General features: G+C 39.2%; 11 protein-coding genes across 11 annotated transcripts; 7 read left to right on the top strand and 4 right to left on the bottom strand.

Annotated features, from left to right (window-relative positions):
- Nucleotides 1-83: 83 nt before the first annotated feature.
- On the top strand, nt 84-1,572 carry I206_100241 (uncharacterized protein; the record flags this gene model as incomplete). The annotated part of the gene is made up of 2 exons (XM_019152858.1): nt 84-891; nt 980-1,572. 2 exons carry the CDS (start codon nt 84-86, stop codon nt 1,570-1,572), a joined length of 1,401 nt encoding a protein of 466 aa, XP_019014996.1.
- An 853-nt stretch (nt 1,573-2,425) lies between these two features.
- I206_100240 (uncharacterized protein) lies at nt 2,426-3,030 on the top strand (the record flags this gene model as incomplete). Its single annotated transcript, XM_019152859.1, has 2 exons — nt 2,426-2,563; nt 2,632-3,030. The coding sequence occupies 2 exons, from the start codon at nt 2,426-2,428 to the stop codon at nt 3,028-3,030; spliced, it is 537 nt and encodes a 178-aa protein (XP_019014997.1).
- Nucleotides 3,031-3,563: 533 nt separating this feature from the next.
- I206_100239 (uncharacterized protein) lies at nt 3,564-4,224 on the top strand (the record flags this gene model as incomplete). The annotated part of the gene is made up of 2 exons (XM_019152860.1): nt 3,564-3,984; nt 4,046-4,224. The coding sequence occupies 2 exons, from the start codon at nt 3,564-3,566 to the stop codon at nt 4,222-4,224; spliced, it is 600 nt and encodes a 199-aa protein (XP_019014998.1).
- Nucleotides 4,225-4,340: 116 nt separating this feature from the next.
- On the bottom strand, nt 4,341-5,880 carry I206_100238 (uncharacterized protein; the record flags this gene model as incomplete). Its single annotated transcript, XM_070202159.1, has 4 exons — nt 4,341-4,397; nt 4,479-5,192; nt 5,319-5,545; nt 5,700-5,880. The coding sequence occupies 4 exons, from the start codon at nt 5,878-5,880 to the stop codon at nt 4,341-4,343; spliced, it is 1,179 nt and encodes a 392-aa protein (XP_070058260.1).
- Nucleotides 5,881-6,194: 314 nt separating this feature from the next.
- Nucleotides 6,195-7,744, top strand: I206_100237 (uncharacterized protein; the record flags this gene model as incomplete). The annotated part of the gene is made up of 3 exons (XM_019152862.1): nt 6,195-6,294; nt 6,402-6,565; nt 6,623-7,744. 3 exons carry the CDS (start codon nt 6,195-6,197, stop codon nt 7,742-7,744), a joined length of 1,386 nt encoding a protein of 461 aa, XP_019015000.1.
- A 256-nt stretch (nt 7,745-8,000) lies between these two features.
- On the bottom strand, nt 8,001-10,297 carry I206_100236 (uncharacterized protein; the record flags this gene model as incomplete). The annotated part of the gene is made up of 8 exons (XM_019152863.1): nt 8,001-8,692; nt 8,759-8,843; nt 8,905-9,036; nt 9,135-9,330; nt 9,390-9,491; nt 9,554-9,722; nt 9,780-10,127; nt 10,189-10,297. 8 exons carry the CDS (start codon nt 10,295-10,297, stop codon nt 8,001-8,003), a joined length of 1,833 nt encoding a protein of 610 aa, XP_019015001.1.
- Nucleotides 10,298-11,160: 863 nt separating this feature from the next.
- On the top strand, nt 11,161-14,686 carry I206_100235 (uncharacterized protein; the record flags this gene model as incomplete). The annotated part of the gene is made up of 9 exons (XM_070202158.1): nt 11,161-11,444; nt 11,606-11,812; nt 11,878-12,721; nt 12,797-12,942; nt 12,995-13,388; nt 13,447-13,566; nt 13,647-14,063; nt 14,143-14,439; nt 14,525-14,686. The coding sequence occupies 9 exons, from the start codon at nt 11,161-11,163 to the stop codon at nt 14,684-14,686; spliced, it is 2,871 nt and encodes a 956-aa protein (XP_070058259.1).
- A 352-nt stretch (nt 14,687-15,038) lies between these two features.
- Nucleotides 15,039-16,879, bottom strand: I206_100234 (uncharacterized protein; the record flags this gene model as incomplete). The annotated part of the gene is made up of 2 exons (XM_019152865.1): nt 15,039-15,950; nt 16,049-16,879. 2 exons carry the CDS (start codon nt 16,877-16,879, stop codon nt 15,039-15,041), a joined length of 1,743 nt encoding a protein of 580 aa, XP_019015003.1.
- Nucleotides 16,880-18,005: 1,126 nt separating this feature from the next.
- On the bottom strand, nt 18,006-19,716 carry I206_100233 (tubulin beta chain; the record flags this gene model as incomplete). The annotated part of the gene is made up of 7 exons (XM_019152866.1): nt 18,006-18,128; nt 18,196-18,358; nt 18,416-18,552; nt 18,610-19,011; nt 19,069-19,321; nt 19,378-19,584; nt 19,643-19,716. The coding sequence occupies 7 exons, from the start codon at nt 19,714-19,716 to the stop codon at nt 18,006-18,008; spliced, it is 1,359 nt and encodes a 452-aa protein (XP_019015004.1).
- A 1,766-nt stretch (nt 19,717-21,482) lies between these two features.
- I206_100232 (uncharacterized protein) lies at nt 21,483-23,096 on the top strand (the record flags this gene model as incomplete). Its single annotated transcript, XM_019152867.1, has 3 exons — nt 21,483-22,126; nt 22,181-22,401; nt 22,462-23,096. 3 exons carry the CDS (start codon nt 21,483-21,485, stop codon nt 23,094-23,096), a joined length of 1,500 nt encoding a protein of 499 aa, XP_019015005.1.
- A 271-nt stretch (nt 23,097-23,367) lies between these two features.
- On the top strand, nt 23,368-25,901 carry I206_100231 (uncharacterized protein; the record flags this gene model as incomplete). The annotated part of the gene is made up of 17 exons (XM_070202157.1): nt 23,368-23,384; nt 23,441-23,473; nt 23,535-23,580; nt 23,635-23,724; nt 23,776-23,844; nt 23,895-23,924; nt 23,983-24,026; nt 24,080-24,113; nt 24,177-24,191; nt 24,248-24,277; nt 24,339-24,399; nt 24,455-24,514; nt 24,573-24,615; nt 24,667-24,842; nt 24,900-25,059; nt 25,125-25,792; nt 25,852-25,901. The coding sequence occupies 17 exons, from the start codon at nt 23,368-23,370 to the stop codon at nt 25,899-25,901; spliced, it is 1,626 nt and encodes a 541-aa protein (XP_070058258.1).
- Between the last annotated feature and the right edge of the window lie 90 nt (nt 25,902-25,991).

The following is a 25,991-nucleotide window of genomic DNA, read 5'->3' as shown; positions in this document are numbered from 1 at the left end:
CATTGGATCAAATATTCTCAATCTCAGTCTTATCTCTCGAGAATATCTAATTGTTTGATATAGCGAAAATCTATAAGATCAAAATGACACGATCACCTAGGAATAAGAGGAGAACGAAAACCAAAGGATCGAAAAGAATTCCTGAATCAAGTCCACATTCATGTTCCGCAATCAGCAACCGGTCTGACCTTGACCAAATAGTGAGAGGAGATAATGACATTATTGATCTGACTGAAACGGATACGGAAGAATTACCTACTATCGAAAGAAAAGAAAACTTCCCAGCCAGATGTACAAGGTCAAAATCCAAATTTGTAAATGCGAGCAGTCAAACTTCAGTCGAGATCATGGATCAGAATATTTCTAGATCATCAACATCAACAATAAGTCCGAAACAAAAGAAGAAAAAGAGAAAAATTCCAGTTATACTCATTCCTACATCTTTACCTACTTCATCTCCCTCTTCACGTCTGATCGATTCTTCAGCCATCAATTCCCTCACGCGTACGACTACGACTGATAGCGAGAAACCTTCATTGGAGAGAAATCGACCGATCATATCCGAGACTAATAAGAACAAACTTCAAACTATAAAGCAAAATTCAAGGTCATATGCTAGTTTGGTCATATCCGGTTCGGCTACCTCTCCAGGAAGACTTGCCACTCAACTTGATTCTCCTAATATCATAACTCACAATCTTGCTTCTACCCATATCGACATTGCTAATAATAACGAACAATCGATAAAGACAACAATCGAAATGGAAGCTGAATGTGTAATTTGCTCTGAAGAATTATCAGTCATACTTTCAAAGGCTGAAGATTTAGGTAAAGGTGGATTAGGTGGAGGATTAAGCTTATGGTCGTGTGAATTAGTTGGTTGTGGTGCACGTAAGTCAAACTGTTCTTTATAGGGTCAAGAGTACGTAAAGATGAGGAAAAGATTACTGATAACAATCTCTTCATTCCGTATCATTAGTATACTGTATTGAATGCGTTATGACTTACCCCGAACAAGCACAATCCAAACGTAAATCCAAATCTCATACTGGTAATCCAGCATGTCCGGCTTGTACGAGAGAATGGGATCGTAAAGGAATTCAAGATCAGGCAAGAGCTTATGATCCTATCAAGTATGGTCATACATCCTCACTCTTTACGACACCTAGCACATCAGGAATTTCAGATCAGCCTCGACGGATTGAGGGATTTAATCGAACGACCGAAATTGTCAACCCTCCAGTAATCACCATAGCAAGTCCTTCCACAGTTGATAGAATCCCACTGTACATTGCACCATACCAAGGCAGCCCACGACAAATCGAGGGGATAAATCGAACGACGGAGATGGTGAATCATTCAGTAATCACCATATCAAGACCATTCACATCGGATAATATCCCACTGTACATTCCACCATACCGAGGCAGCCCATCCATGAATATGAGGGAAGGTATACAACCTACGTTTGTCCCCCAAACACCGCTCACACCCAGACCGACGGCAAATCATACCAACATACATCGCAGGGATATTCACGATGCCGAATTCGTGCGAGTTCACAGGAGATAAGACAACTGTAGACAGGGCGATAGTTGCAAGGATGAGGTAGTCCGTCTGGTTAATGAATGGGACTCCAGTTTCGAAGCCTTTCGCAATGAGAAGGGTTCTGTTGAGAAGACTTCAGTAGTAGATCATGGCTGGTTCAAGCCAAGTCAGTATTGTATTTTCATAGTACTGTATATAAGTGTAATCTTAAGACTCCTGATGTACCAAATGTCCTAAATAAATAATTTAGCAAGAAATGTTTATCGATACTTACGAGATAGCTACGACTTGACCTACCGACACGAAACGCATCGGGAGTTCTGATGATACTGTCATGGAGAAGTAGCATGGTTCATATCATAATCACCAGGACGCAATGTGCGGGATCCAAAGCCAAAACACATCCTAGAACATGGTATATCGACTCAACGAAGATGGAAATCTAAACCTCCTCGTCCTAATTCATCGAGTCGATCAACCATATGGAATTATGTAATCATGATAGCGTTCGTATTTCTATCGACTTGTGAGCGAGCGAAGGTCAACAGTGGAGGGGAGAGAAAAGTACGTGTGAACTCATCCATCTCATACCCCGTACTTCATGTACGATGGGGTTCGTGAAGCAGTTGATTGGAGGGTATATACGATTTCGATAACGATCCAAACTGGGATCTGCTTTTTAATCAGAATGGTGCCTAGCCCGCTTATCAATCTAATCAGAAGTGTGGAGCAAATACGATTATTACCCGGTTGTCCTGCTGATCAAGCAATATATCTATATATATATAAATAGCTGCCAGATTATTCGCCAGTTTTTTACCATTGTCAATAGTAGAATAAACAAGATAATACAGTGTAACAAATAATTGGTATCAAAATGTCCAAGGGTCAATACGAAACACGACCAGAAGGTGATGGACCTTGGATTCCATTAGGAGGAGGAACAGAAAAAGGATATAATAATGGAAAAGAAGCAACTGCAACTTGTTTTTGTGGAGAAATTCAACTTGCTTTTGTGAGTATTTATTAATTACATTTTCATATAAAAAAAAAACTAATTTATTTGAACCAAAAAAAAAAAAGCCAATTGATAAAGAAAGTATAAAAGGAACATTTATTTGTCATTGTACAGATTGTAGAAAAGTTTCTTCATCAATGTATGCAACAAATTTTATAATTGAAACAAAAGATTTAAAATATAATTTTGGAAAAGAAAAAATTAAAATTTTTAAACAATCAAAAACAATTTTAGAAAAAAATTCAATGTCAAATTTTTTTTGTTCAAATTGTGGTACTTTATTAAATAGAATTAGTTCTGGTACACCAAATTTAAATTATATTAGAGTTGGTTCAGTAGATGATTTAAATTTACATGATAATTTATTAAAACCACAAGTTGAACAATTTATTGATTCTAAAGTAAAATGGTTAGAACCTATTGAAGGTGTTGAACAAGCTCATGGAATGGAATATTGGAAGTAAATTGAAATATATATATATATATATATATATCAATTAACGCTTTTGTTGTAAATTTATTGTCAATTTTTCAAAATTGCTATTGGGATAAGACTGATTTATTTTATGATTAGATAGGAATCGAATTTGATTCTATCAAAGTATGCGATTAAGATAAATCAGGCGGAAATGTTGTTATCTTTGAAAAAGTGTTGTTGTCTGTAAAGTTTACGGAAAGAATAGTGATGGCGCATTTGTTGATAAACGTTATTGTATATGATTGATTGTAGGATGATACAGTAGAAAGACGCTCTTGACGAATATGAATATTCTTGTTTTGCGCATAAGTTTGTACAGTCAAAGCTCAATCCATATCTGATCATTCTCATCCATCTTTTGGTTTCTGACTTGAATTTGCAAAAACTTGACAATCTCGAACACTATCATTACTCTTGATTTACTCAACTATGTGATACATACCTCTTGTATTACTAACACTATATCACTTGGCGGAAAAATATTACTTGTTTGCATCAAGAGACGAGAAGGAAGAAACAATGAGCGAAAGTGAAAATCTTCCTAATCCACTTTCTTCCCCAATTAGACCAATACGTCAAGCAAAAAGAAAAGCAATTATGAAAATTGATAAAGCAGTACCTAAAGAGAAAGAATATAAAAGAAAGAGGGAAAAGGAAAAAAGAGAATTACAAGAATCAAATAAGAGAAAAAAGAAATCAATTAAAAATCAAGCATTAGCTATCAACCAATTACCTTCTCTGGATATAAATCAAAATTCTTCATCATCTATTGATAATGGCTTAAAGATAGATCTTATAAGAGAAACTTTTATACCTTTAGAATGTGTTATTTGTACAGAAGATATAATTGAATTACTCGATAAAGCTGATAAAGAAGGTAAAGGTGGAATAGGTGGTGGATTGGTTTTATGGACTTGTGAACAAAAAGATTGTGGTGCATGTTAGTCAAATTTCTTTGATTATGTGATTGAAGTATTATCACTGATGCTGAAAATCATTAGTATTTTGTATAACATGTGTTATAAATTATGTTACATTTCCAGGTAGACAACAAGGAGGAGGATTGAGAAGAAGAGAAAATCTTAAATGTCCTACTTGTACGAGAATATGGGATTTAGAAGCAATCAAAGATCAAGTTAGGGCATATGATGCCAATCGTCTGGATGAGTTGGGCATATGATCATTCTCACATCATATAGTTCTGATCATTGCATGATTTTGTACTTTGTGATTATATAATGTATCTTAATTATGTTGTACACAAGGTGATGAGAATCCTTCAATCGCAAAATTCGATTAGTCTGTTGACTTTGGCGGATTGTTATTGGCTTCTCTGCGTTTGATCACTTCAACCTGAAAATCAACACGCAGTACGCTTATTAGTGTATTCCATGGAAAGTATAAGATCTGAAATCGATCGCAGTTTAGACTCACATAATTACCAGGGAACCATCCAATCCTACCATCTCTGGTTCGACCTCTCCACCAACCGACATCACCATTTTGGGTATTATTCGAAGGACGTTTCTCAATTATAGCAACGATCTCATCCCTATTCAATGTTAATTCCCATTCTTCTTGTCCTTTAAATTCCCATTTAGCTCTTGCAAATTCAAGTTTTGTTGGATCTATATTTCCATTACTATCTAATATAGCTGAATTCTGTTGTGATAATTGCTGTTGTTGTTGTTGTTGAGATGCAATAAGGAGTTTTACAAGTCTTGACATTAAGTAAGGTAAACCTACTGCTGAGAATAAGAATAAAATTAATGGTTTTATAGAAGGTCTTCCACCACCTGGTATTCCAGATTGATCATTTGGTATAATACTACCATTTGACCATTCATTTGCCCATCCACTTATGCCTAAAGCTGCTTTTGAGCTTTTCGATTTTTTCCCTTTTAACCAAGCTATGATTTTCTTTCCTAAACGTAATATTGAAAAAACTCCCAATACTTGACCTAAATATGTTTTAAGTGAACCTAATTGATCTGCAACTCCTACCATGGCGAAAAATGAAGAATGCGTTGCCATATATGTTGATTCAATTAGTTGAGCTAAAGATGTAAATGCTGTAACTAGCGATTCTAACACTGCGAATGCTGGTGCTGTCGAAGCTTGTAGTGATGATGTGAGTGTTGGATAACCCTAATGACATTATATGTTATCAATATTTTTCTGCTTTCTGCTACTGTTCAGTGAGATATATGAAAGGATGTATCTGGTATGATTGCACTTCAGGAAGAGACAGATCATTGTCAATGCTCAACTCACCTCGCCGGGTCCACCCATTCCACCAACACCATATCCTCCCATTCCATACCCTCCCATACCATATCCTCCGCCGAATCGACTAACACCCCCGTATCCTCCATACCCACTATATCCTCCATATCCACCACCATACCCACCAACACCTCCTATACCGCCCATACCGCCGCCATAGGGAGACATACCGTACGAGTTCGTATATCGAGATTGGAATGGTTGAGTGGTCAGACCTCCATCACCCATCAAACAGTCATTAGCATCTGAGCACGGTACATCATATCCGGCGAATTGAGATGGTCATCTCGGGTCACACGAGTTCTGTTACTCCCCATGGCGCCCTCTTTGCCTGCACAAAGAATGCAAGTATGAATATAGATAACTCACTGCTTCCACCTAGATCACTAGGTCTATCTGGTATTTGAGGCGCAGCACTACTACTACTACCAGAAGCTTGTAAGGCATTATCAAATGCTGATGACGATGTTACAGCAGGTTTAGAGGAAGGTCCGGCTTGAGCATTTGTTTGAGTTTCCCATGGTTTGGGTCTAGGTGGCATTGATGACATCTTATAAGAGATATTGAAACTTCCGTTCACAAGATCATTGATCGAGATTAGATATTTGAAGAGAATGATGTGAGTTGATATTTGATGTTAAAAAGAGAAGATGAACATAAATTAGCATGATTTTATCGATATTATTGTTTGTTCGGTTGGAAATGACTCGCTTTTACCGGAATGTTGAATGAGCTTAACCACTTCGATTTCATTAATCAATAACCTTGTTTCATCTAATAACTTATATTTTGTGCGAATGCTTTGCCATACTTACTCCAGACAATCATCTTGGAGCTGCGGAGAACATAATCTCCACACGAACCATGAGTCAACCTTTGGCGACTTCTTCCCATATCACTATACCGACGCCAAAATTGAACGTGATTAGAAATCCTTCAGTGAGAGTTCGACAAGCTGTACGAGGTGAATTTTTGTTACGTGCTCATTTTACATATATTTGAAAACAATTGCATTTTCCGTGTTCGAATAACTCGGCCGTACTTTTGCTGACGATTCAGATTGTCGTATAGATAATAACGTATCTCTATTATCGCGTTTACAACATAAAACAGATCTTAGGAATACCGATAAGAATCGACTAACTAGCTTGAGTTGGGCAGCTATTGAAGGTAGTCTAGAAGTATTTGAATGGTTATTATTAGATTACGGGCATGATGATCAAGAACTTTCCAGAGTGAGTATATGATCAACGTTCTAACACGTATGGGGTAAGCTGATGGTGTTTTGATAGGATGGAGATAATAATACAATTCTACACCTCTTAGCTTCAATTCCTTCATCAACAATTTCACCATTTGATCATCTTTTAAATCAATCTTCTTCTTCATCATCATCATCTACGTCATATTCGACACGTACAATAAATAAAACATATGAAGAAAAATCATTTATAAGTTTAAGAATGACAGAAATTTATTTTACATTATTTCCATTTTTAATTGATTGGTCAAATTCAGGTGGTAAAACTTCTTTACATATTGCATCACAATGTGGAAATTTTAATTTTATAAATTTATTATTTGAATTAGGTAAAGCAGATTTAAATTTAATTGATTTACAAGGTAATACACCTTTACATTATGCATCAGCATTTGGAAATTTAAAAACATTTAAAATTTTATTAGAAAAAGGTTGTAATTATACAATTAGAAATTTTGAAGGTTTTAATTCATTAGATTTTTCTTATAATTCATTAATTTTAGATGAAATTCAATTTTTTATAAAAGAATTATATTTAGAAAGAGAAAAAGAAAAACAAAAAGAAAAAGAAAAACAAAAAAAACAAAATTTAATTAAAAATCAAGATTATAATAATAAAAGGAATAGATCATTAAGTTTATCAAGTTCTTTAAATGAAAATGATGAAATCTATTTTAATAACAAAAATAATAATAATAATCAATCTGAATTTTATATCAATCAAAATCAATTAAATCAATATTCAAATTCAAATTCAAATTCATCAACAAAACAAATTTTAAGTGGAAATGAATTAGGTGAACGTACAAGTAGTTTACCAATGTCAAGATTAGATACTTCAAATTCTCAACAACAACAACAACAACAACAAGTAAATTTTAATCAAAATCAAATTTTAAAATCACCTAAATTTGAAGAATCATTAAATAATCCACAAACAGTATTAAATCGACCTACACCTTCACCTAGATTAAAGAGTCAAAATAGATCACCTTCATTACCTCAAGGAGAAAGTTCATTATATAAATCACAAGGTAATGAAAATGTTTTACCATTACCTTTACCTAAAGAAGGGGTTATGATGGGTTCAGTTATGAGAAGAGCTAATTCTTCTCAAACTGGTTCGTCATATTTAGATTTTAATAAAGATTGAAAGAGTTGGTGGAAGTTTAAATTATTGGTAATTACGGGTTTGACGATTACGCCGTATTTCATTCAATTCGTCAAGCGGATAGGTTAAAGAACGCTGTAAAATAGTATTTGTTGTATTTATGCAAAGTATTAACGATATGACATCAGTCGGAATACGGTGTGGAATTAATTGCTCCAAACTTATCAACAGATATGCATATGGAAAATGACTCCTGACATTATAACAGCTTACAAAACGAATTAGTATTTGTAATTTATCAAGAGCGCTTCGGATGATGATGAATAACTTTAACCTGTTCACCATCTCTACTCTCTTCAACAGTATCATTACCCTCAACCCAAATTCTCGAATTATTTCCGGAAAAATCTAAATTTCTTGCTGGTAATTCAGAATCACCGTTGTTATATCCGATTTCTTGATTTTGAGTTTGAATTCTAGAAAGATCAGAACGATCTCTACTTGTTGAATTTCTTCTTGAAGGTGGATATGATAAAATTCCTGAAATTTTTGAATTATCTTCTGTATTTTTATTTTGATCAATAGGTGTAAATTGACGTTGAATTGGATCTTCCATAAATCTAATTCTATCATTATTATTGTTATTCTCATCAAAAACTTCTTGAGAATTATAAAAAGGTTTATCATTATTGTTTCCGACTTGTCCATTTTGATTCAAAGTAACTCCTGTAGTCATGCTTTGTGCAGGAGTTGAAGGTAAACTAACTGGAGGAGGTAATCTAGAAACTAAATTATTTTGACTATTTATACCTGTAGAAGATCTACTGATTGTCATGGTTCGAGCTCTTTGAAATCCTTTTCCAATTGGTATAGTCACACCGTGAACTAACACGCTGGTCAAAACCAAAAAGTAGACGACGGGTAATATGACTTCTCGTAGATGTTGTCGAGTTCCATCTTCCGGAATAACTTCCAGGGCTACTTGAACATCTACTCAGAACCAAATGAGATATTAGCTTGGCTGCCTATCGCATTACTAAAGATCAAGTCACGAACAGAATATTGCTCCTATGCCTATAGGCCCAAAAAGCCCTGCAAAAAGACTTTCTCTGGTCGTTCGAAGAGCAGGGATCCATCGGGACTAGACGTCATGAAGCAAGTATCAGTCCACTGCTCATTCCGAGCATGTTTGGGAAACATACCAAAAGATATACTGCGGGTAATCTCCTGAGCAACATGATACATATACCCAGAACTACTAGTCTCCAAGGGGTGATACCGAATCGACCGAAATCTGCCCATGGCAGGATAGCTCCAACGTATAAGAAGATAGCCTAGTGAATGGCCATAAATTAATCAGCTGATTTAAATGGCGAAGACGTAAACTTGTTTTGATATGATGCTCAATTTCGATAGGTGAGGAAAAGCTCACGCTGTTCAGCAATTGATCGATGACATCTTGGAAACCGTGATCTTCAGTCTCCAGCCTGAACCAATCATCCCACGTGAATGAATTTCCGACCACGAAACAGCATAAGATATCGTCTGAGCCAATTATTCCAACCCATCCCAACGTGAATAACGTGAGAGCCACCCCGAAGGACAAAAAGGATTCGTGATCGATCAACCTTGCGGAATCACACTCAGCGTGAGCCCTTCAATCCAGGGCGATATGCGAGAAACTCACTGTCTGGTTTTAGCGAACTTGAGTACGGTTTTAGCGATGTATCCAACTCCAGTTCCGATCAAACAGGCAAGAACGACTTGGTAGAAGACGATGTTGTAAAACCTATTCAGACGAACGGAGTAAGCGATAGTCTTTGATGGTTAGACTATGTTCGGGGTACTTACCATTCACCAATAGCTCCTCCGATATTATGTACGGGATGAGTTGGTTCATGTATCAATATCAAGTATAGTCCTATGAAAAGAAATGGGAAACCAAGACCATCATTCGCTCCAGCTTCAGCTACTATAATATTTCGAACATGCAACGGGACGTGCTTTTCGGCGAATCGTCCTGATATAAATTATCAGTTGACAGCTGGTTCGTATTGTCATGATCAGTATCACTAACCTTTACAAATGGCGTTACTCAAAACAGGATCCGTTGGCGTGACGCAGGCTCCAACTACAAGACTTTCTAAAAAGGTCAAACCAGGAATCAAGCCCCATATCAACAAGCTAGAGATGAACCATGCGGTGGTCATGATTGGTCCAAGGAGAGTTAAGAGGGATAACCATTCTTTTTTAAGATATTTGGCGGGTAAAGCTATACCAGTGAAAAGAACTTGAATAGCTATGACTACTCTGGTAATCTGATGAGTGAGATAATATTGATCCTCCGACCATTGGTTAGGATCAAACCATTTCAAAGCTATTGGTCCTGTTATTATTCCAACGAGCATAGCTATCAACGCTTCGGCTATAGTCAATAGATCTAACATCAGCAGAAGAGCGAATAATTGAGAAGCATGATAGCTTACACATGAACATCTTTTCTTTAACAAAATAACTTATTATACCGAATATGCTTACATACCCTCCTGCTACAGCAAGGGATTTGGACGTTTCAGTCACATCCAGAGAAACCATTGTGGCTCAAATTTTTCTCTTGTGCAAAGTAATTGGCGAAGCGTCTTTCCAGGACGCTAGCCTGTATTATTCTACTCCAGCAAAGTAGGCACCAAAGGTAGAGACTTGAATGCAGATTGGGCAGGCGCAAGTGAATAGTCGACCGTTCATGGGTGTGCAATTGGTCGTGGGATTAATATTTCGAGGGTGTTTCACGAGTTGAAAGATCGGAAATTACAAGTGAGCGAATGAGCGGGTACCTCGTCAAAAGCTGTAAATTTGAGCTGAAGCTGTATGAAACGACCAGGGGAAGATCAAGAAGAGATGAAAGAGACCAGCTTGTTGATCGATTGAATTGAAAGAATGGATACAATGTAAAACAATATTCACGGTGTGATGCGGTATTTTGTCGGGAATTGATCAATTAAATCACGTATCATTAGCCGAAGGTTTCATGACGAGATATCGGTTAGATTAATATAAATCCCTCAATTAGTGTCGAAGATTACATAATCACTTGACAGAGAGCATAACATTAAAAGTTAAACCATACGCCCATTTAGCTTATTGCAATTAGTGGCTCCCCGCACAGCACGGATACAGACACGGACACCGTCAATGACTCACTCTTGATAGCGACAGAGCATGATGTGATGATGACAGTCAGATGATACACTCTTGGTCAGTAGTGAACTCCATACACAAAGTATAAATTTGGACACTTGCGACTTCGACGATTGACCATCATTCATCAATCTCATCCCCAATCTCCTGATTCAGCCCGCGATATAGCCATCCGGTCGGGGAATCACGCCGACCATTCGACTTTCGACAAAACTCCCTGTCCCTGTAGAATCATCTCTCCTTGAAGCGTCTCATTCAGGATGGCTACCGCAGCAGAAGAGGCCAAACTCTTGACGGACGTTCTGGGTGTAGTGAAAGTTCAATCGGTCCAGCTGAAAAGATGTTTAGAGCAAGATCAGATCATGGAAGCTCTCAAAGCAGCTTCATCAATGTTAGCAGAATTGAGGACTTCAAGTCTATCGCCTAAACAATACTACGAGCTTTATATGAGTGTCTTCGATAGTTTGAGATACCTTAGTAATTATCTATACGAAGCTCATCAAGAAGGTAAACATCATTTGGCGGATTTGTACGAATTAGTTCAGTGAGTTTTGGATTTGTTTCGGGCTTCCTGATCACGCAACAATCCCAAACCAGTCATCCAGACTTGCAACAAAAATGTGATAGGCCTCAATATCAATGTATACTCCTCCTCTTTCACCTTTCAAAAGTCTCTATCAGCTGACCGAGCTTTGCTTCTCGCAGATATGCCGGAAATATCGTTCCTCGACTATACCTGATGATCACTGTTGGATCTGTATACATGTCTGTGCCTGATGCACCGGTCAAAGAAATCATGAAAGACATGTTAGAAATGTCAAGGGGTGTCCAACACCCTACTAGAGGTCTGTTCTTGCGACATTACTTATCTGGGCAGACTAGAGATTTCTTACCGGTTGGTACAAGTGAAGGGTGAGTGAAAGGACAAACACCTCATTCAGTCAGCCTGTAAGCTGATGACTTGTCAAATTTTGTAGCCCTAGCGGAAATCTACAGGATTCCATCGGATTCGTCTTGACCAACTTCATCGAGATGAACAAATTATGGGTTAGATTGCAACATCAAGGACATTCTCGAGAACGTGAGAAACGTGAGATTGAAAGACGTGATCTACGAATCTTGGTCGGAACGAACTTAGTACGATTATCACAATTAGAAGGGGTAGATCTTGACATGTACAAGAACATCATTCTCCCTTCGGTGTTGGAACAAGTTGTCAATTGTAGGGATGTTATCGCGCAAGAATATCTAATGGAAGTGGTCATTCAAGTTTTCACGGACGATTTCCATCTTCATACTCTTACACCTTTCTTAGGTGCATGTGCTCAACTTCATCCTAGAGTTAATATCAAATCTATCGTCATTGCTTTGATAGATAGATTGGCAGCTTATGCAGCTAGAGAAGCTGAAAATGAAGATCCAGAAGAGAAGAAAAAAGGAGAAGAAGAAGCTGCAAAACGATTAGCGGAAAAGATCAAGGATTCAAGAGGAAAAGGCAAGAAAGTTGATTCAGGTGAAAAGAATTCTCAATCCCCGCCTACACCTAAACCTGCCGAAGCCGATGAATGGGCAAACTCTACTACTTCACCTAAACCAACCGACGAGAATGACGCTAGTACTTCCTCTCAGGTTACCAGTCCAACTAAGGAAAATGGTAATGGCGAAGCATCTACTTCTTCACTTAAAAAGGATGTTGAGGAGAAAAAGAACGATGCCGCGGACGAAAAACCCAAAGAGGAAGGTGTCAAGAAGTTCAGGGGCATACCAGAAGACGTCAAGCTGTTTGAAGTATTCTGGCAGCAGGTTGTTGAGCTTATCAAGGTGAGTTATATCGGATTGGCTTTGGTTCGCCACCCTGCAGAACCGACGTCTGATATTATGAGACGATTTGAATAGGCTCGACCTGATCTACCCATCATGGATGTGACCGCCCTTTGTGTCTCACTTATCAATCTATCTCTGAGCTGTTACCCAGACAGACTCGAATACGTCGATCAAATCTTATCTTTTGCTCATGGTAAAGTCGTTGAGTATGCACAGAAGTGAGTTCGAACGATACTCGTCGATCTATGGCTAATGTAAACTACTTCACAGCCCCGATCTACATTCCCCTCCAACAACAGCAAATCTCCTTGCTCTTCTCCTTGCTCCCATCACCTCGTACCTCTCAATCCTCACCTTACTCGCTATTCCTTCGTATATTCCATTATTGTCAGTACAACCATATTCAACCAGGTTATCCATAGGTCAAGCTGTAGTCTCTTCGGTTTTGAAGAACAATACCCTGATCGATACGTCAGAAGATGTAAGCGGAGTATTGGGATTATGTGCAGTGCTAGTCAAAGATCAGAAAGATTCAACTATTGGCGGGGGTGCACCAAACAGAAGAGGTCAACAGGTCGACTTGAGGGAGCTGGCTGAGGAACAAGGTTGGGTGGCTAGGATGGTTCATTTGTTCAAATCTGATGATTTGGCGACTCAGTTCAAGGTGAGCATGACCTGTTGTCGCTCACATAGCAGACGAATCTGACAAATGATTATTGTAGCTGCTGCAAACCGCCCGAAGGCATTTCGCGGAAGGCGGTGAAAGGATACGATTCACTTTTCCGCCCCTAATCGCTAGTGGGATACAACTTGCTAGACGATTCAAACAGCGTGAACATGTTGTAAGTATATAACTCTTTGGATATCTTCTGAAAACTCTATGCGCTGTACGAGTTTCACTGATCTTTACGCGGTGCTTTAGGAGGATGACTGGGAAACAAGATTATCATCTCTATTCAAATTCACCCATCAACTAATCTCTATACTATATCATAAAGTCGAAGCGCCCGAGACCTGCTTGAGGTTATTCTTGCTAGCAGCGCAAGTCTCGGATGATTGTAAATTGGAAGAATTAACATACGAATTTTTCGTTCAAGCATTTGTAATTTACGAAGAGTCCATATCTGAATCTCGAGCCCAATTACAAGCTATTACCGGAATAATTTCTGCTCTTCAAACTACCCGTTCATTTGGAACGGATAATTACGATACTCTGATAACCAAAGCTGCTTTACACGGAAGTAAACTCTTGAAGAAAAGTCATCAAGCTACGGCGGTATTGTATGCCAGTCATATGTGGTGGCAAAGTGATGTACCAGGAAGGGAGAAAGATGAAAAGGTCAGTACGGTATGCTTTGTGCACACTGTTATGACCAGTCATAAGACAAGAAGCTAATATGTTTTGTACTTTGATTTAGACCCCATTCAGAGATGGTAAACGAGTTTTGGAATGTCTTCAAAAATCTCTTCGAATCGCTTCATCTTGTATTGATGAAATCACTTCCGTTCAACTTTACGTTGATGCATTAGATAGATATATATATTACTTTGAACAAGGTGTTGAAGCTGTTACACCAAAATACGTAAATTCACTCGTAGAATTAATAACTAGTAATATCGATAGCGTAACAAATGGATCAGTGGATGTACATCCATCTTCAGTGGGTGCAGGAGGTTTAGTGGAAGGTCTAGGAGAAGGTGAAATGATTATTAAGGTGAGCGTGTGGTCATTATTTTGCTTTCTCAATCAGTTTAAAATTTTGAGCTCAAAAGAGCTAAAAATATCAATAAAACCAATAGCATTTCCGAAATACCCTTACTTATATACAAGGTAGACAACGTCAAGCTGCTGAATCTGATACATCCGATGAATCAACTGAGAGTGTCGAAGGTAAAAAGAAGGTAGATTGGGAAAGTGTTGATGTTATTGGAGGATCTTTGAAAATGGGTATAAGTAGGTGAATGAGCAAAGAGATGTAATATGTTTAGTGGTTTTGATGAAGCTCTTTTGATTACGCTGTTTTGTATAGATTTAAATCCATTGGTATATATGGATTATGAATATTGACTTAAAACTGTGAAGCAAATTAATGGATGACATTGTTGCATATGAACACTCTGACAGTAATTCATATACGGGATTACGTTATGATAATCTAGAATGACATTTTTGTTCATCCTATCCGATCATGATACCTAATTATCTACAAGGGGTATCTATAACTTTGAATACGGACACATATGATACGGATGACCATTTACAAAATACATGAATCATTCTCAAAATACATAATTTTAGAGGATTAAAAGTAATTCAATATATCGCTTTTGAACTTTGATCTTCTGCAACTTGACTTAAAATATCTAATCCACTTTGATCAATTTCATTTTGATTCAATTCCATCTGATTATCTCGATACGATTTTGAAAAATTCTGATTACTGAAAACGTTTGAATCAAAATCCTGATTTTTCTCATCTTGAATTTGAACTTGATTTAATAATTTTGAAGTTGAATTTAAAATGTTGAATAACCATTCTGATTTTTTCATAAATTCATTTTTGGAAATTCCAATTATTGTTTCTTCTCCTCCATCTTCATTATTTTCTATATCTTTCAAATGATCAATTTTCGTTTGTTGTTGTCGAGAAATTTGATTAAATTCAAATCCTTTTAAATTGATTGAATTTTCATCGTATTCTTTTGAATAAAAATTATTGAATCTTGATTTTTTCCCTCTTTTATCTAATGAATAAGGTAAATAAGGTGATTTAATTCTTCCTGTTTCTTCTTGTTCTTCTTCTAATTCTTTTGTTCTCATTTCATTTGGAGTAGATAATGATCTTTTCAAATTTATTCTTTCATTTCCTGAAAATGAATTTCTTCTTTCCTGTTTTTCTTGTTGTTGTTGTTGTGATTGCTGTTCAATGTTTTCAGAATTATGAATTGATGACATGATATTTGCGATTCTTGATTTAATTCCTTCATCATATAATAATTTATTTTTAGATATTTTCGAATTATGACTTGATTGATTTTGATAATTTGGTGAAACTGGAGTGGAATGTATACCGTTTAATCTACCAATTTGAGTCGATTCATTTGAATTTGAAGAAGGAGGTACAATTGATAATTGAGGATAAGGTTGTTGTTTATTTTGCGCATGATTTTGAATGATAGAATTAGATTGACTTAATGAACTTGATATTCTATGATGTTGACGATTCTTAATCATCATACAAATTATTAGCTCTTTTACATGATTTTACATGATTTGCAATGCGAAGATTTCCCAAAGCAATAGCGTGATCGAAAATCACTTACTACATGTTGTAAAGACATTGTTCTGGCATGACCATGCATATTCAAATCACTTCCTACTTGCAATGTACCTTTAATATTCGACATATTTCTAATCGAATTATTAATGAGTCCATTAGTTGGTATTTCCGAAACAGCTCTATCAACCCAAAATCTTCTTGAGGTTTCATTTCTACTTATAGGACTAATTTCTCTTTCATCAATTTTTATTGATCTTCTTCTGATTTCATTCAAATCAGGGATGAATCTGTTTTTCTTCTTTAAATTAATTTCATCTTCATCTTCAATTTCATCTTTATCTTGTTCTTCAGATAATAATGATGATAGTGAAGGTGATAAACTTTTTCTTTTACAAGGAAAAGTTAAAGGTAAAGGTCTATCAGTACCTCTTGATCTTTTCCATAATGCACATGCATTACATAAACTACCTCTCCATTGTGGTGTATCAATTTCAGAACAATTTGTACATTGTTTTTCACCTTTTAAATTATATAAAGGAAATTTATTTCCTTCATTTATAATTTTTTTCTTCATTTTACCATTCCCACTTTTTAATTTTACTTTTGAATTTGAATTTGAAATTTCATTTTTATTTTTATATTGTTTCTTTTCATTGTTTTGATTTTTTGGTATTTGAAGACAAGGTGGTGGTGGTAGTGATGGTGGTGGAAAATTTGTTTCACTAGGTGAAATTTCAACTAAAGGTGGTGAATTTGGTGAAATCAAAATTGTAGAATCAGATTGATCTGTATTAAAAGAAGTTGGTTGATTCGGTATACTTTTGATTTTGAGAGGATGAGCTTGCGTTTGACAAGAGATTTCACCTTGATTCATTTTGTCAAATCGATTTGAGATGATTGATTGATTAAATACCTAGGATAATGATTTTTCAGATATATTCAATTAGTCGGTGAATGCGAATCTATTCCTCGGGAAAAAGAGCGATGAATAACTTTTAATTCCAGATAAAATAGATAAAATACAGAAGAACAGCTGAAACCTTATTCAAAACTAAGCCTCTTTTTGAAATATTACTCCTATCTAATTTCTAACTAATGTCCTTGTACTCCTTTATCGCGAGACAATATTTCTGTGCTAATCTTATAGATAAACCTGAATGAAATGATTGGAAGTTCAGTATAATACGTGTTTAGTTTAAAAGTAAAGTCATAGATTGGATTGATTTAAATCGATAACCCCTTGAAAAGATGATAAATCAATAGGTGAAAGATATATTCAGATTATCTCATTTCCCTATTACTTATCCATTGTTATTATCAGTATAGATCCAAGTCGGAGGCTGAATCAAAGCCTGGTCCAAATGTATTATCTTCCTTTTACTTCTTACATGGAAACCAACTCTCCCACGCATACAGAGATATATCTATTTTTGATCCCCTCTCCTTTTACACCTTGAGATTTTGAACGTTCCAATGAGATCATCTTCAATGGGAATGCCCTCATTCCTTCCTTTATGGCTTATACGAGACAAAGGAGTCACTACGACCATTTTTTGAACACTGATCTTCAGGGGTATGAGCTGAACCAAAGCCATTCTAACTTGACCTTCCATGATATCAGTCAGTAAGGTGTCAAGAAATGTTTCGTAGTCAGTCTTTTGTCACTTTTGTCACTGATGTTAACGGTGTTATAACGTTGCATAAAACGTATACCCTAATTATGTTTTGTGAGGAATAAACGCAGCACACCGTCTTCAAAGAAGACATCGAAGAACTCCAGCTTCGGGTGAGGCGAAAGAATATGTAGAAAGAGTAAAAGGCGAATATCAAGATTTAATGAGAGGGGAAAGGAAGAAAGCGAACATCATAAGAAACAAACCTTCTGGCTACGTGAAGAGGGGTAGAAATTATTGTTCTAAGAGTATCGCTGGGAAAAGCAGATTATAAACATGCTAAATAAAACGGGGAAGAGTGTTATGAGAACAAGGGAGCGAAATCGATTATATCTCCTCTTCTTCACCGACTGGGATTTCCTCGTCACCGTAGATCTCGTCATCTGTACCAGCTTCTTGGTATTGCAAGTATTCAGAAACCAAATCTTGCAAGTTAGATTCGGCTTCGGACTAGACAGGCACGGTCACATTAGTATGTATGAGGCTGAGGGTATTCGTTGACAAATGTTTGACTTACAAATTCAAGCTCGTCCATACCTTCTCCAGTGTACCAATGAACGTAGGCCTTTCTTCGGTACATCGCTGAGAATTGTTCACCAATTCTCTTGAAGAGGGATTGGATGGAAGTAGAGTTACAGATGAAGGTGGAGGACATCTTAAGATTTCTTGGAGGGATGTCACTGTATACAACACTCAGCAGGCTTTCCACAAATCACGCATCAGACCATTCGACTTACCATTGAGCAGCAGAGATGTTTCCAGGAATCCACTCAACGAAGTAGGCAGAGTTTTTGGTTTGGACAAGTTGGATTTGGTCCTCAATCTCCTTCATGGAGACTTTACCTCGGTAGTAACAGGCAACAGTGAGGTATCGCTATTCACGCATATAATCAGCCTTGGATTGCTTGCGAGGTGAAAATGAACCACTTACACCGTGTCGAGGGTCAGAAGCAGCCATCATGTTCTTGGCATCGAACATTTGTTGAGTCAATTCGGGAACGGTGACAGCTCTGTACGAAGCAGATCCTCTGGCGGTTAAGGGAGCGAAACCAACCATGAAGAAATGGAGACGAGGGAAGGGAACCATGTTAACGGCAAGTTTTCTCAAGTCAGAATTCAATTGACCTGGGAATCGGAGACAAGTGGTGACACCGGACATGACGACGGAGACAAGGTGGTTCAAATCACCGTAAGTTGGGGTGTTGAGTTTGAGGGTCCTCATACAGATATCGTAAAGAGCTTCGTTATCGATACAGAAAGTCTCGTCCGAGTTCTCGACCAATTGATGGACGGAGAGGGTAGCGTTGTAAGGCTCAACAACGGTATCGGAGACCTGAATGATGCATGATCAGCTTGAAGGAACTGATCACCGGTAGGGACGTTGACACACCTTTGGAGAAGGAACGACGGAGAAGGTACACATCATTCGATCTGGGAATTCTTCTCTGATTTTGGAGATCAAGAGAGTACCCATACCAGCACCAGTACCACCACCAAGAGAGTGGGTGATTTGGAAACCTTGGAGACAGTCACATCCCTCAGCCTCACGTCTTACGACATCGAGGACGGAGTCGATGAGTTCAGCACCCTCAGTGTAGTGACCCTTTGCCCAATTGTTACCAGCACCAGATTGACCGAAAACACTAAGTTGCATCGTCAGCTTCGGGGAGCAAAATCACGAGAAACGGCTAGTACTGACAAGTTATCAGGTCTGAACAAACTACCTAATGGTCCACCTCTGATAGAGTCCATTGTTCCCGGTTCCAAATCAATGAGAACAGCTCTGGGAACGTACTTTCCAGCAGCAGCTTCGTTGTAGTAAACATTGATTCGTTCAAGTTGAATATCAGTGGTACCCTTGTATGAACCATCGGCTTGAATACCGTGTTCTTCAGAGACAACCTCCCTGGAATGATCATCAGATACGACCACTCCTGAATATACTTTCTCCGCTTTGTACTTACCAGAACTTAGCACCGATTTGGTTACCACATTGACCGGTTTGAAGATGAACAATTTCTCTCACTGATCGAGTCATTTTGCCGATGAGGGGCAAAGAAGAAGAAGACGAAGGAGTGATAGCAGAGTTGAATAGGTCGGTAGGTTGAAGGATAAAGAAAAGACATGGAGGAGTCAAGAGGTTTTGACCAACGAGATAGAGCGGTTAGGGTGCAGCCCAAGTGATCAAAGCGTAGATGGTTGGTGGTCGCGTCGGTATCAACGGAATATGAGTGGTTGGCAGATCACATTGTGATAGCAGTGGCGAGGGTACAGTGAATTCAATGTGCAAAGAGGTGATCAGTGCAAAGGTTATAGCGCGTTTCAGGAGGAACAAACAAAAGTTGATAAAGTTAGCACATGACTACAACTCAGACACCACCAACAGCAAATGGAATTAAGACTGACTCTTGGCTTGTAGAGTATCGTTAGGTCGTTAAAAGGAGTGTAAGGTGATAATGGATAATGATATAATTGGCAAGGATGAAGAAAGAGGTTGATGATGAATGAACGATGTTTTTATTGTATGTTTGCTTGCTGTTGATGGTGGTGGTCAAAGCGCGTGTTACTCGACGAGTACCATCGCTCAACTGTTTTATTCTACGCGTCTCATCCTTCACCATACGGAAATTTGCGGAATTACGTTAGATTGTGATGAATGTGGCGCTTCTAGGTGGCATGCGATCGAGCCGTCCTTTTTTTTATCTTTACTGTTCTTTCTAGGTATGTCCTAGTACATGATGTGCAGTGAAGGTTGACGTCTACATCTCTGGTATACTTCTGATACGTAGTCATACTGCTGACTAGCCGTCAAAAAGACGTCTGATTCTTTCTGCCTTCGAGCCCAGTCGTGGCCGGACATCGCATAGCTTCTCCACCTCTTCCCAAGCTGTGGCCTTTTAGAACGACTTTGGAGATCTTGACCCTATGGCTCGATGACCAGGCAGCAAAAACGAATTTGAAGCATGTGAATTTGAATGTCGCTCAGCTGCCATGTCCCAGAAGCCATGAGCTATCCGTATCAGTGTCGCCGACCATGAGTGCCTCCAATAATATGAACGAAGATGACTTGGATTAGGAAGTATCATATGGATGTTTGACCAGCAGCTGAACGAAGAGATTGATGAGGATTCGCCAGAAGCTGACGAGGCAGCGTACGAAGCTTCAAACACCACGCGTCTCAGCCGGCAGAAGTTAGCAGAGGATGTCGATTGAAATGATATGCAAGGTAAGTGGGATATCGGCACATGCCTTTATGTTGCGATGCCCTCCATTTCTCTGGTCGAAGTCTAAGTGGCGTCTGAGCAGCACCAGAGTTCCGTGGAGCTATGAACGTTGAAGTCGTATGTGAAGATCAAGAACGCTCCGTCTTTTGAGAGCTTAGGGAAAACACAATGCATATCATGACGAATACGTTTCTTCCACAATGCATCCGAATGACTGTCAATGTATGACGCACTACGTGCACTGTGTTTGCTGAAATGATAGTACGTCAATTGAGACATTGATCCGAAATTATGAACTTTATCCTTGAGAATTCGGTGAATAATTGATGGCGACTCTCTTTTAGGTTACGATCAAATCCACACCAGAAAGGAAGGATGGATTTGCCGTTAGTTCGTGTACCTTCCTTTGATTTAACCTACATTTGATAAAGGAAGATGATTACAAACTCACTCAACAACCTTACTTTTCCTTCATTTCTATAGAAATATATTCAAATTTCGATACACTTTTATCAATCTATCTCACTATATATCTCTTTGATCTCTTTGTTCTTTCCTCGTTAGCAAAGATCACCTCACAATGTCAATTCTACCGGAACAAACAACCAGCACTATACCGCCTTATTCGGGCTATAAATGTCCTTCTTTGCCTGTATTCAGATGCAACCGATATCAACCTTATCCTCCGTCTTCCTCATCATCTGCAAATATCTTGGGACCGGTAAACCTGCTTGCAACTATGCAGAGACCTCTTACCAACGGATCAGTCCAGTCGTATATCGACCCAAAGCCTGACAATCATCTATCTAAGGTGAACGAGAAAGGAAAGCCGAAACCTGATCAATCAAGGAACCCCTCCTCTGGTCGATATCAACCTTCGAAAGGTGCTCGAAGAGATGCAAAGTACTCCAAAAAGGTCTCTGCTAAAGCTAAAGCCCAAGCTGCATCAATGCCTACATCAGGTCTTTCAGGTACCAACTGGGTGATAGCGAGTGGTACTCTTCCAAATGGCACTATGAATAGGGAAGTGGGCTTCCTTCCTTTAATTAATCGGACGATAATCCCGCAAAGCGACGATCAGAGTGAACAATTCAAAAGAGAGCAAGTAAGAGCAATCGAAATCGCTAGACGAGATCACATGAAGAAGCTCAAAGCTGAAGAGCTAAGAGCAGAGGAGGAGAAGAAAACGAGCAGTATAAGGACACAAGTTCACGTTCATGCTCGGTAAGTCCTTGCGCAATGAGAACGTTGTATTAGGACACTGACAGTCTTTCTTAGGCAAACACCATGCGCATGGAATGGCTGTGAAGCCGTTCTCCATTCCCAGGCTATTCTAGAGAAGCATATTCATCATTGCCATTTACATCCGTTACATACACCTGCGGGAGCAGTGAAATGTGATTGGATGAAATGCGAAGAAATTTTTACAGATAGTGAAGAGTGCGAGAAGCATGTTCTGAATGAGCACTTGACAAGACTTGAAGCCAGATGTCCATTCAGTATGTCATACTTCAATCACATGGACGACAGAGGAGAGCTGCTGATGAGGTTATTCATAGATTGTCCGTTCGAAGGCGATTCCTTTCCTTCTCTTATGGCTCATATCGGCCGCCGACATCCAAAAGCGACTCCTGAGGACTTTATGCCAGGCCTAATTCTTCATAGACCACAACCTCAACATCTGCCTCCCTTGCCCCCATTACCATCTTTGTCCGGTCCCGAAAATCACTACCCAACCGATCCCATAAGGCCGTTTAATGGTATAATAGGTAAACGAGTCCAAAGAAAGGTGTTGCGGGATTGCTTCGCAGGAAAAAACCCCAGTGTCGATTGTGGTAAGCCCAAGAAAGGTGCGAGAGCGACTGTATGCAAACGGGGGAAAGCAATCCCAGGAAAAATTGAACTTGATGTAGAGAACGAGAAGGCAGAACTAGATGAACCTCAATCGGTTGAATTGGTGAAAATTCCTAATTCAGCGATTCAAGAAGACTTGAAGGACTCGGGCAATGTGGGATGTCGGAGACCTTCAACCGCGTCTGAAGACATTTTGTTATCTCCCACTGAGATGAGGGGTAAAAGTTCGCCTTGTACGAGAAGCCATTCGAGATCGTTGTCCGGCTCATCTGTCGAGAAGTCCAATGCTCCTTTAGAAGGGAAGCCCAACGTCGTGAGGAAGAAGAGGAAGAGGAGCTAGATGTAGGAAGGATAAACGTTGAAATTGTTGCTCGAGTGAACCTGGAATGATTGATAGAATCTTGGTCTACGAGTATTCATGAGTAATGATAATGCATAGAATTCAAGTTTGACTTGTCCACTCATCACGCGTCATTCGATTAATGTTTTGTTTTGATGATGTTAAGTGGAGGTTGATCAATAAATGTTCAAAAGAACGTTATACTTTGCTCCATCATTCATAACTCGACTCAAGTTATCCATTCCGATCTGCAGTGTCAGCGTCTGACGAGATGCAGGCTCCTCAGCTGTAAGACTCGATTCAGTGTAGCCTACGATCCCTGAACTGATAGGACATCTTCGTAGACGACTCAACGAGCGTCAAGCTAATCCCAATCCGTAAATTTGACAACTTGGCATATACTATCGGTCTCAGGATGCTAATGGATCCCAAACATAGGTATATCATCTTCATACGTTCTTTGAGGAACAAGAAAGACAACACAGTCAGACGATTCACTTCACAAAGCTTTCGGGGTTGCTGACAAGCGATATTGTAGGATGCAGAGGATATACTTAAATCGGTTGGTGAGTCACCTTTTACGGATGACAACGAAATGACAAAGCTGACGCAAACATTAGCTGCTCAAGTGCGTTTGACTGCATGACATAAAACGTGTAGTCGCTGATCAAGGTGATAGATGAAAACCATAATGAAGGAGAGGTTTATGCAAGTTCATACGCTTGAAGAAGCTGAGTTCAATCGAGTAGTGAGTTTCCATACTTCTCCAAAAGGCGAAATGGTGACCGAGAATTTCAGTTCGCAGGTAGGAATTGGAATCATGGACAGGTGAGCTCACCTGAAGATCGTGGAAGAATTGACTAGAAGTTGCTTATACCTTGACTAGAGCATAGAGCTGGTTTTAAGGGGACCAAGTGGAAGATTTTTACCGTGAGCCCACTCGTTTACAGTAACTCATATATCCAGAGCTGATGAGTGGCCAGAATGCAATACGTTATTTCTGTAATGTGTCATGAGGCAAGTTTCGAGTATAATGCGTGCCGTATTCCAAGCTCACGCTGACTTTTAATATCATGTCAGATGGCTCATATCGAGGTCAGTCAATGTGCATAACACTGAGATGATTCCATCATTGATTATTAGATGTATAGCAAATGAACCATGGACCCAAATTTCAGAAAGTTCGTTGATTAGCTCTTGTCCACGTGGAGACGTAGGAATAACAGCTGATGTCAAGTACAGCTCATGGCTGAGATCAAGGCTGATGTTAGTCGGCTTCAAGCGAGAGGATATTACGGAGACGGTACGTTACAAGGCAAAATAACCATACCCGGCTGACTGATCATCGAGCTATCTAGGTTTCTGGTCGGACGGTAAGCGTCTCAGGGACAGTGTACGCATAGGAGGCGAAGGATATCGTGAGTCGATCCAGAATTCCAGAAAGAATTTCGTACCCTGCTTATGGGAACTGGACAGGCGCTTCCGATTTCCCGGAATATGTTTGTGGTGTTAGTGCATCGTAAGTTTCGCTCATCTCCTTCTCAAAGGCTATACTGAAAAGTCATGTTAGTGATGCGCGGAAAGCAAAACGACCAGCTCGTGGACCTGGAGCAAGTGGTGCACCAGGTTTAGTGAAGGGAGAAGCGTCCCATCGATCAGGACGACAAACAGAGTATAGGCGGAAAGCTGGAAGGAAGAATAACGCAGATATGGGTGAAGGGGGATCAAGGTTAGATGGAAGCAGGCGTGAGTCATCGCGCGGATCAAGCGACAAAATAGGCGAATCACTAACATGTTGAATAGAAATAACGAAAGATGATAGAGAAACTCGGAAATCGTTTATCGATGATATGACAAAGATTTTAATATCTTCTGGAATGGCAATCACCAAGGCCAAGAAAAGGTCGGGAGAAATGTGGGAAGAAGATAACCCATGGTGGAAAGGCGATACGAGGGGTAAAGTGTAGGTCATACTGAAGAGATCTGGCATACGCCAGCAATATAGCTAATGTCCTTATATATTGTCAGAGCCAAATCCAAAACGGCAGCAGAGATGCGAGCCGCAGCTGCTGAAGCACGTCTCAGAACGTTGGCTGGCCCTTCAACGGATATGAAACCCTTTAGCACAGTGTCAGATGAAGAAGAGCAAACAAGTGAAGAGGAGGATGTCAAACCCATTTTCGATGAGGAAGATGAAGTGGAAGATCCCCATATCAGTACCGAGGAAAGAAGGAGGGAAATGGAAGATGAGCTGGATGACGAAGAGCGGGAAGGACTTCGAGGTGGATGGGAGGAATACATTAGACCCTACAACCAGGCGGGGCCATCCAAAGACGAGGCCATAGACAATGTGAGCAGAGGGGTGAAAAGGGAGCCATCTCCGTCAACTATTTCCCCGACGGTCACCAAACTGGCTAAATCGTCTGGGACCACCGATTTCGAAGCAGATCGCATACGGCAAGAGCGGCTTAAGGCTCTCGGACCCAAGCCTTCAGCTTCAGCTTCTTCGAAAGGCAGACCTATCAGTACTGTCTTCACCACGCAATCAAAGTTGTCTTTTCGTTCGAACCGAGTAGACGAAGTCGATGAAAAGCCAATGACAATTAATGCTAGCTCTTACAGACAGGATGATCGGACTTCGAAGTGGGCATGTAAATTGTGCACTTTCATCAATCCTGCTGATCAAGGACTTTGCGGTGAGGCCATTCAGCTACCCCATTAAGAAGGAAAAAGAGTTAGCTGATGGATTTTGCAGAAATGTGTGATGCTACACCTGATGGGACCACATCCGATGTTATCGCCTGATCGCCTAAAACCCTTTCCTACGACAATCCATGCTACAAAGAACTCGTCTGCATAGCTGTTACCTGTGTGTACCAAATCATAGCACTTTTA

Source organism: Kwoniella pini, chromosome 1, assembly GCF_000512605.2.
Source record: "Kwoniella pini CBS 10737 chromosome 1, complete sequence".
In the NCBI taxonomy this organism is placed as follows: Eukaryota; Fungi; Basidiomycota; class Tremellomycetes; order Tremellales; family Cryptococcaceae; genus Kwoniella; species Kwoniella pini.
Note: the sequence above shows the minus strand (reverse complement) of the source record. Positions and strands in the feature narration are given on the sequence as shown.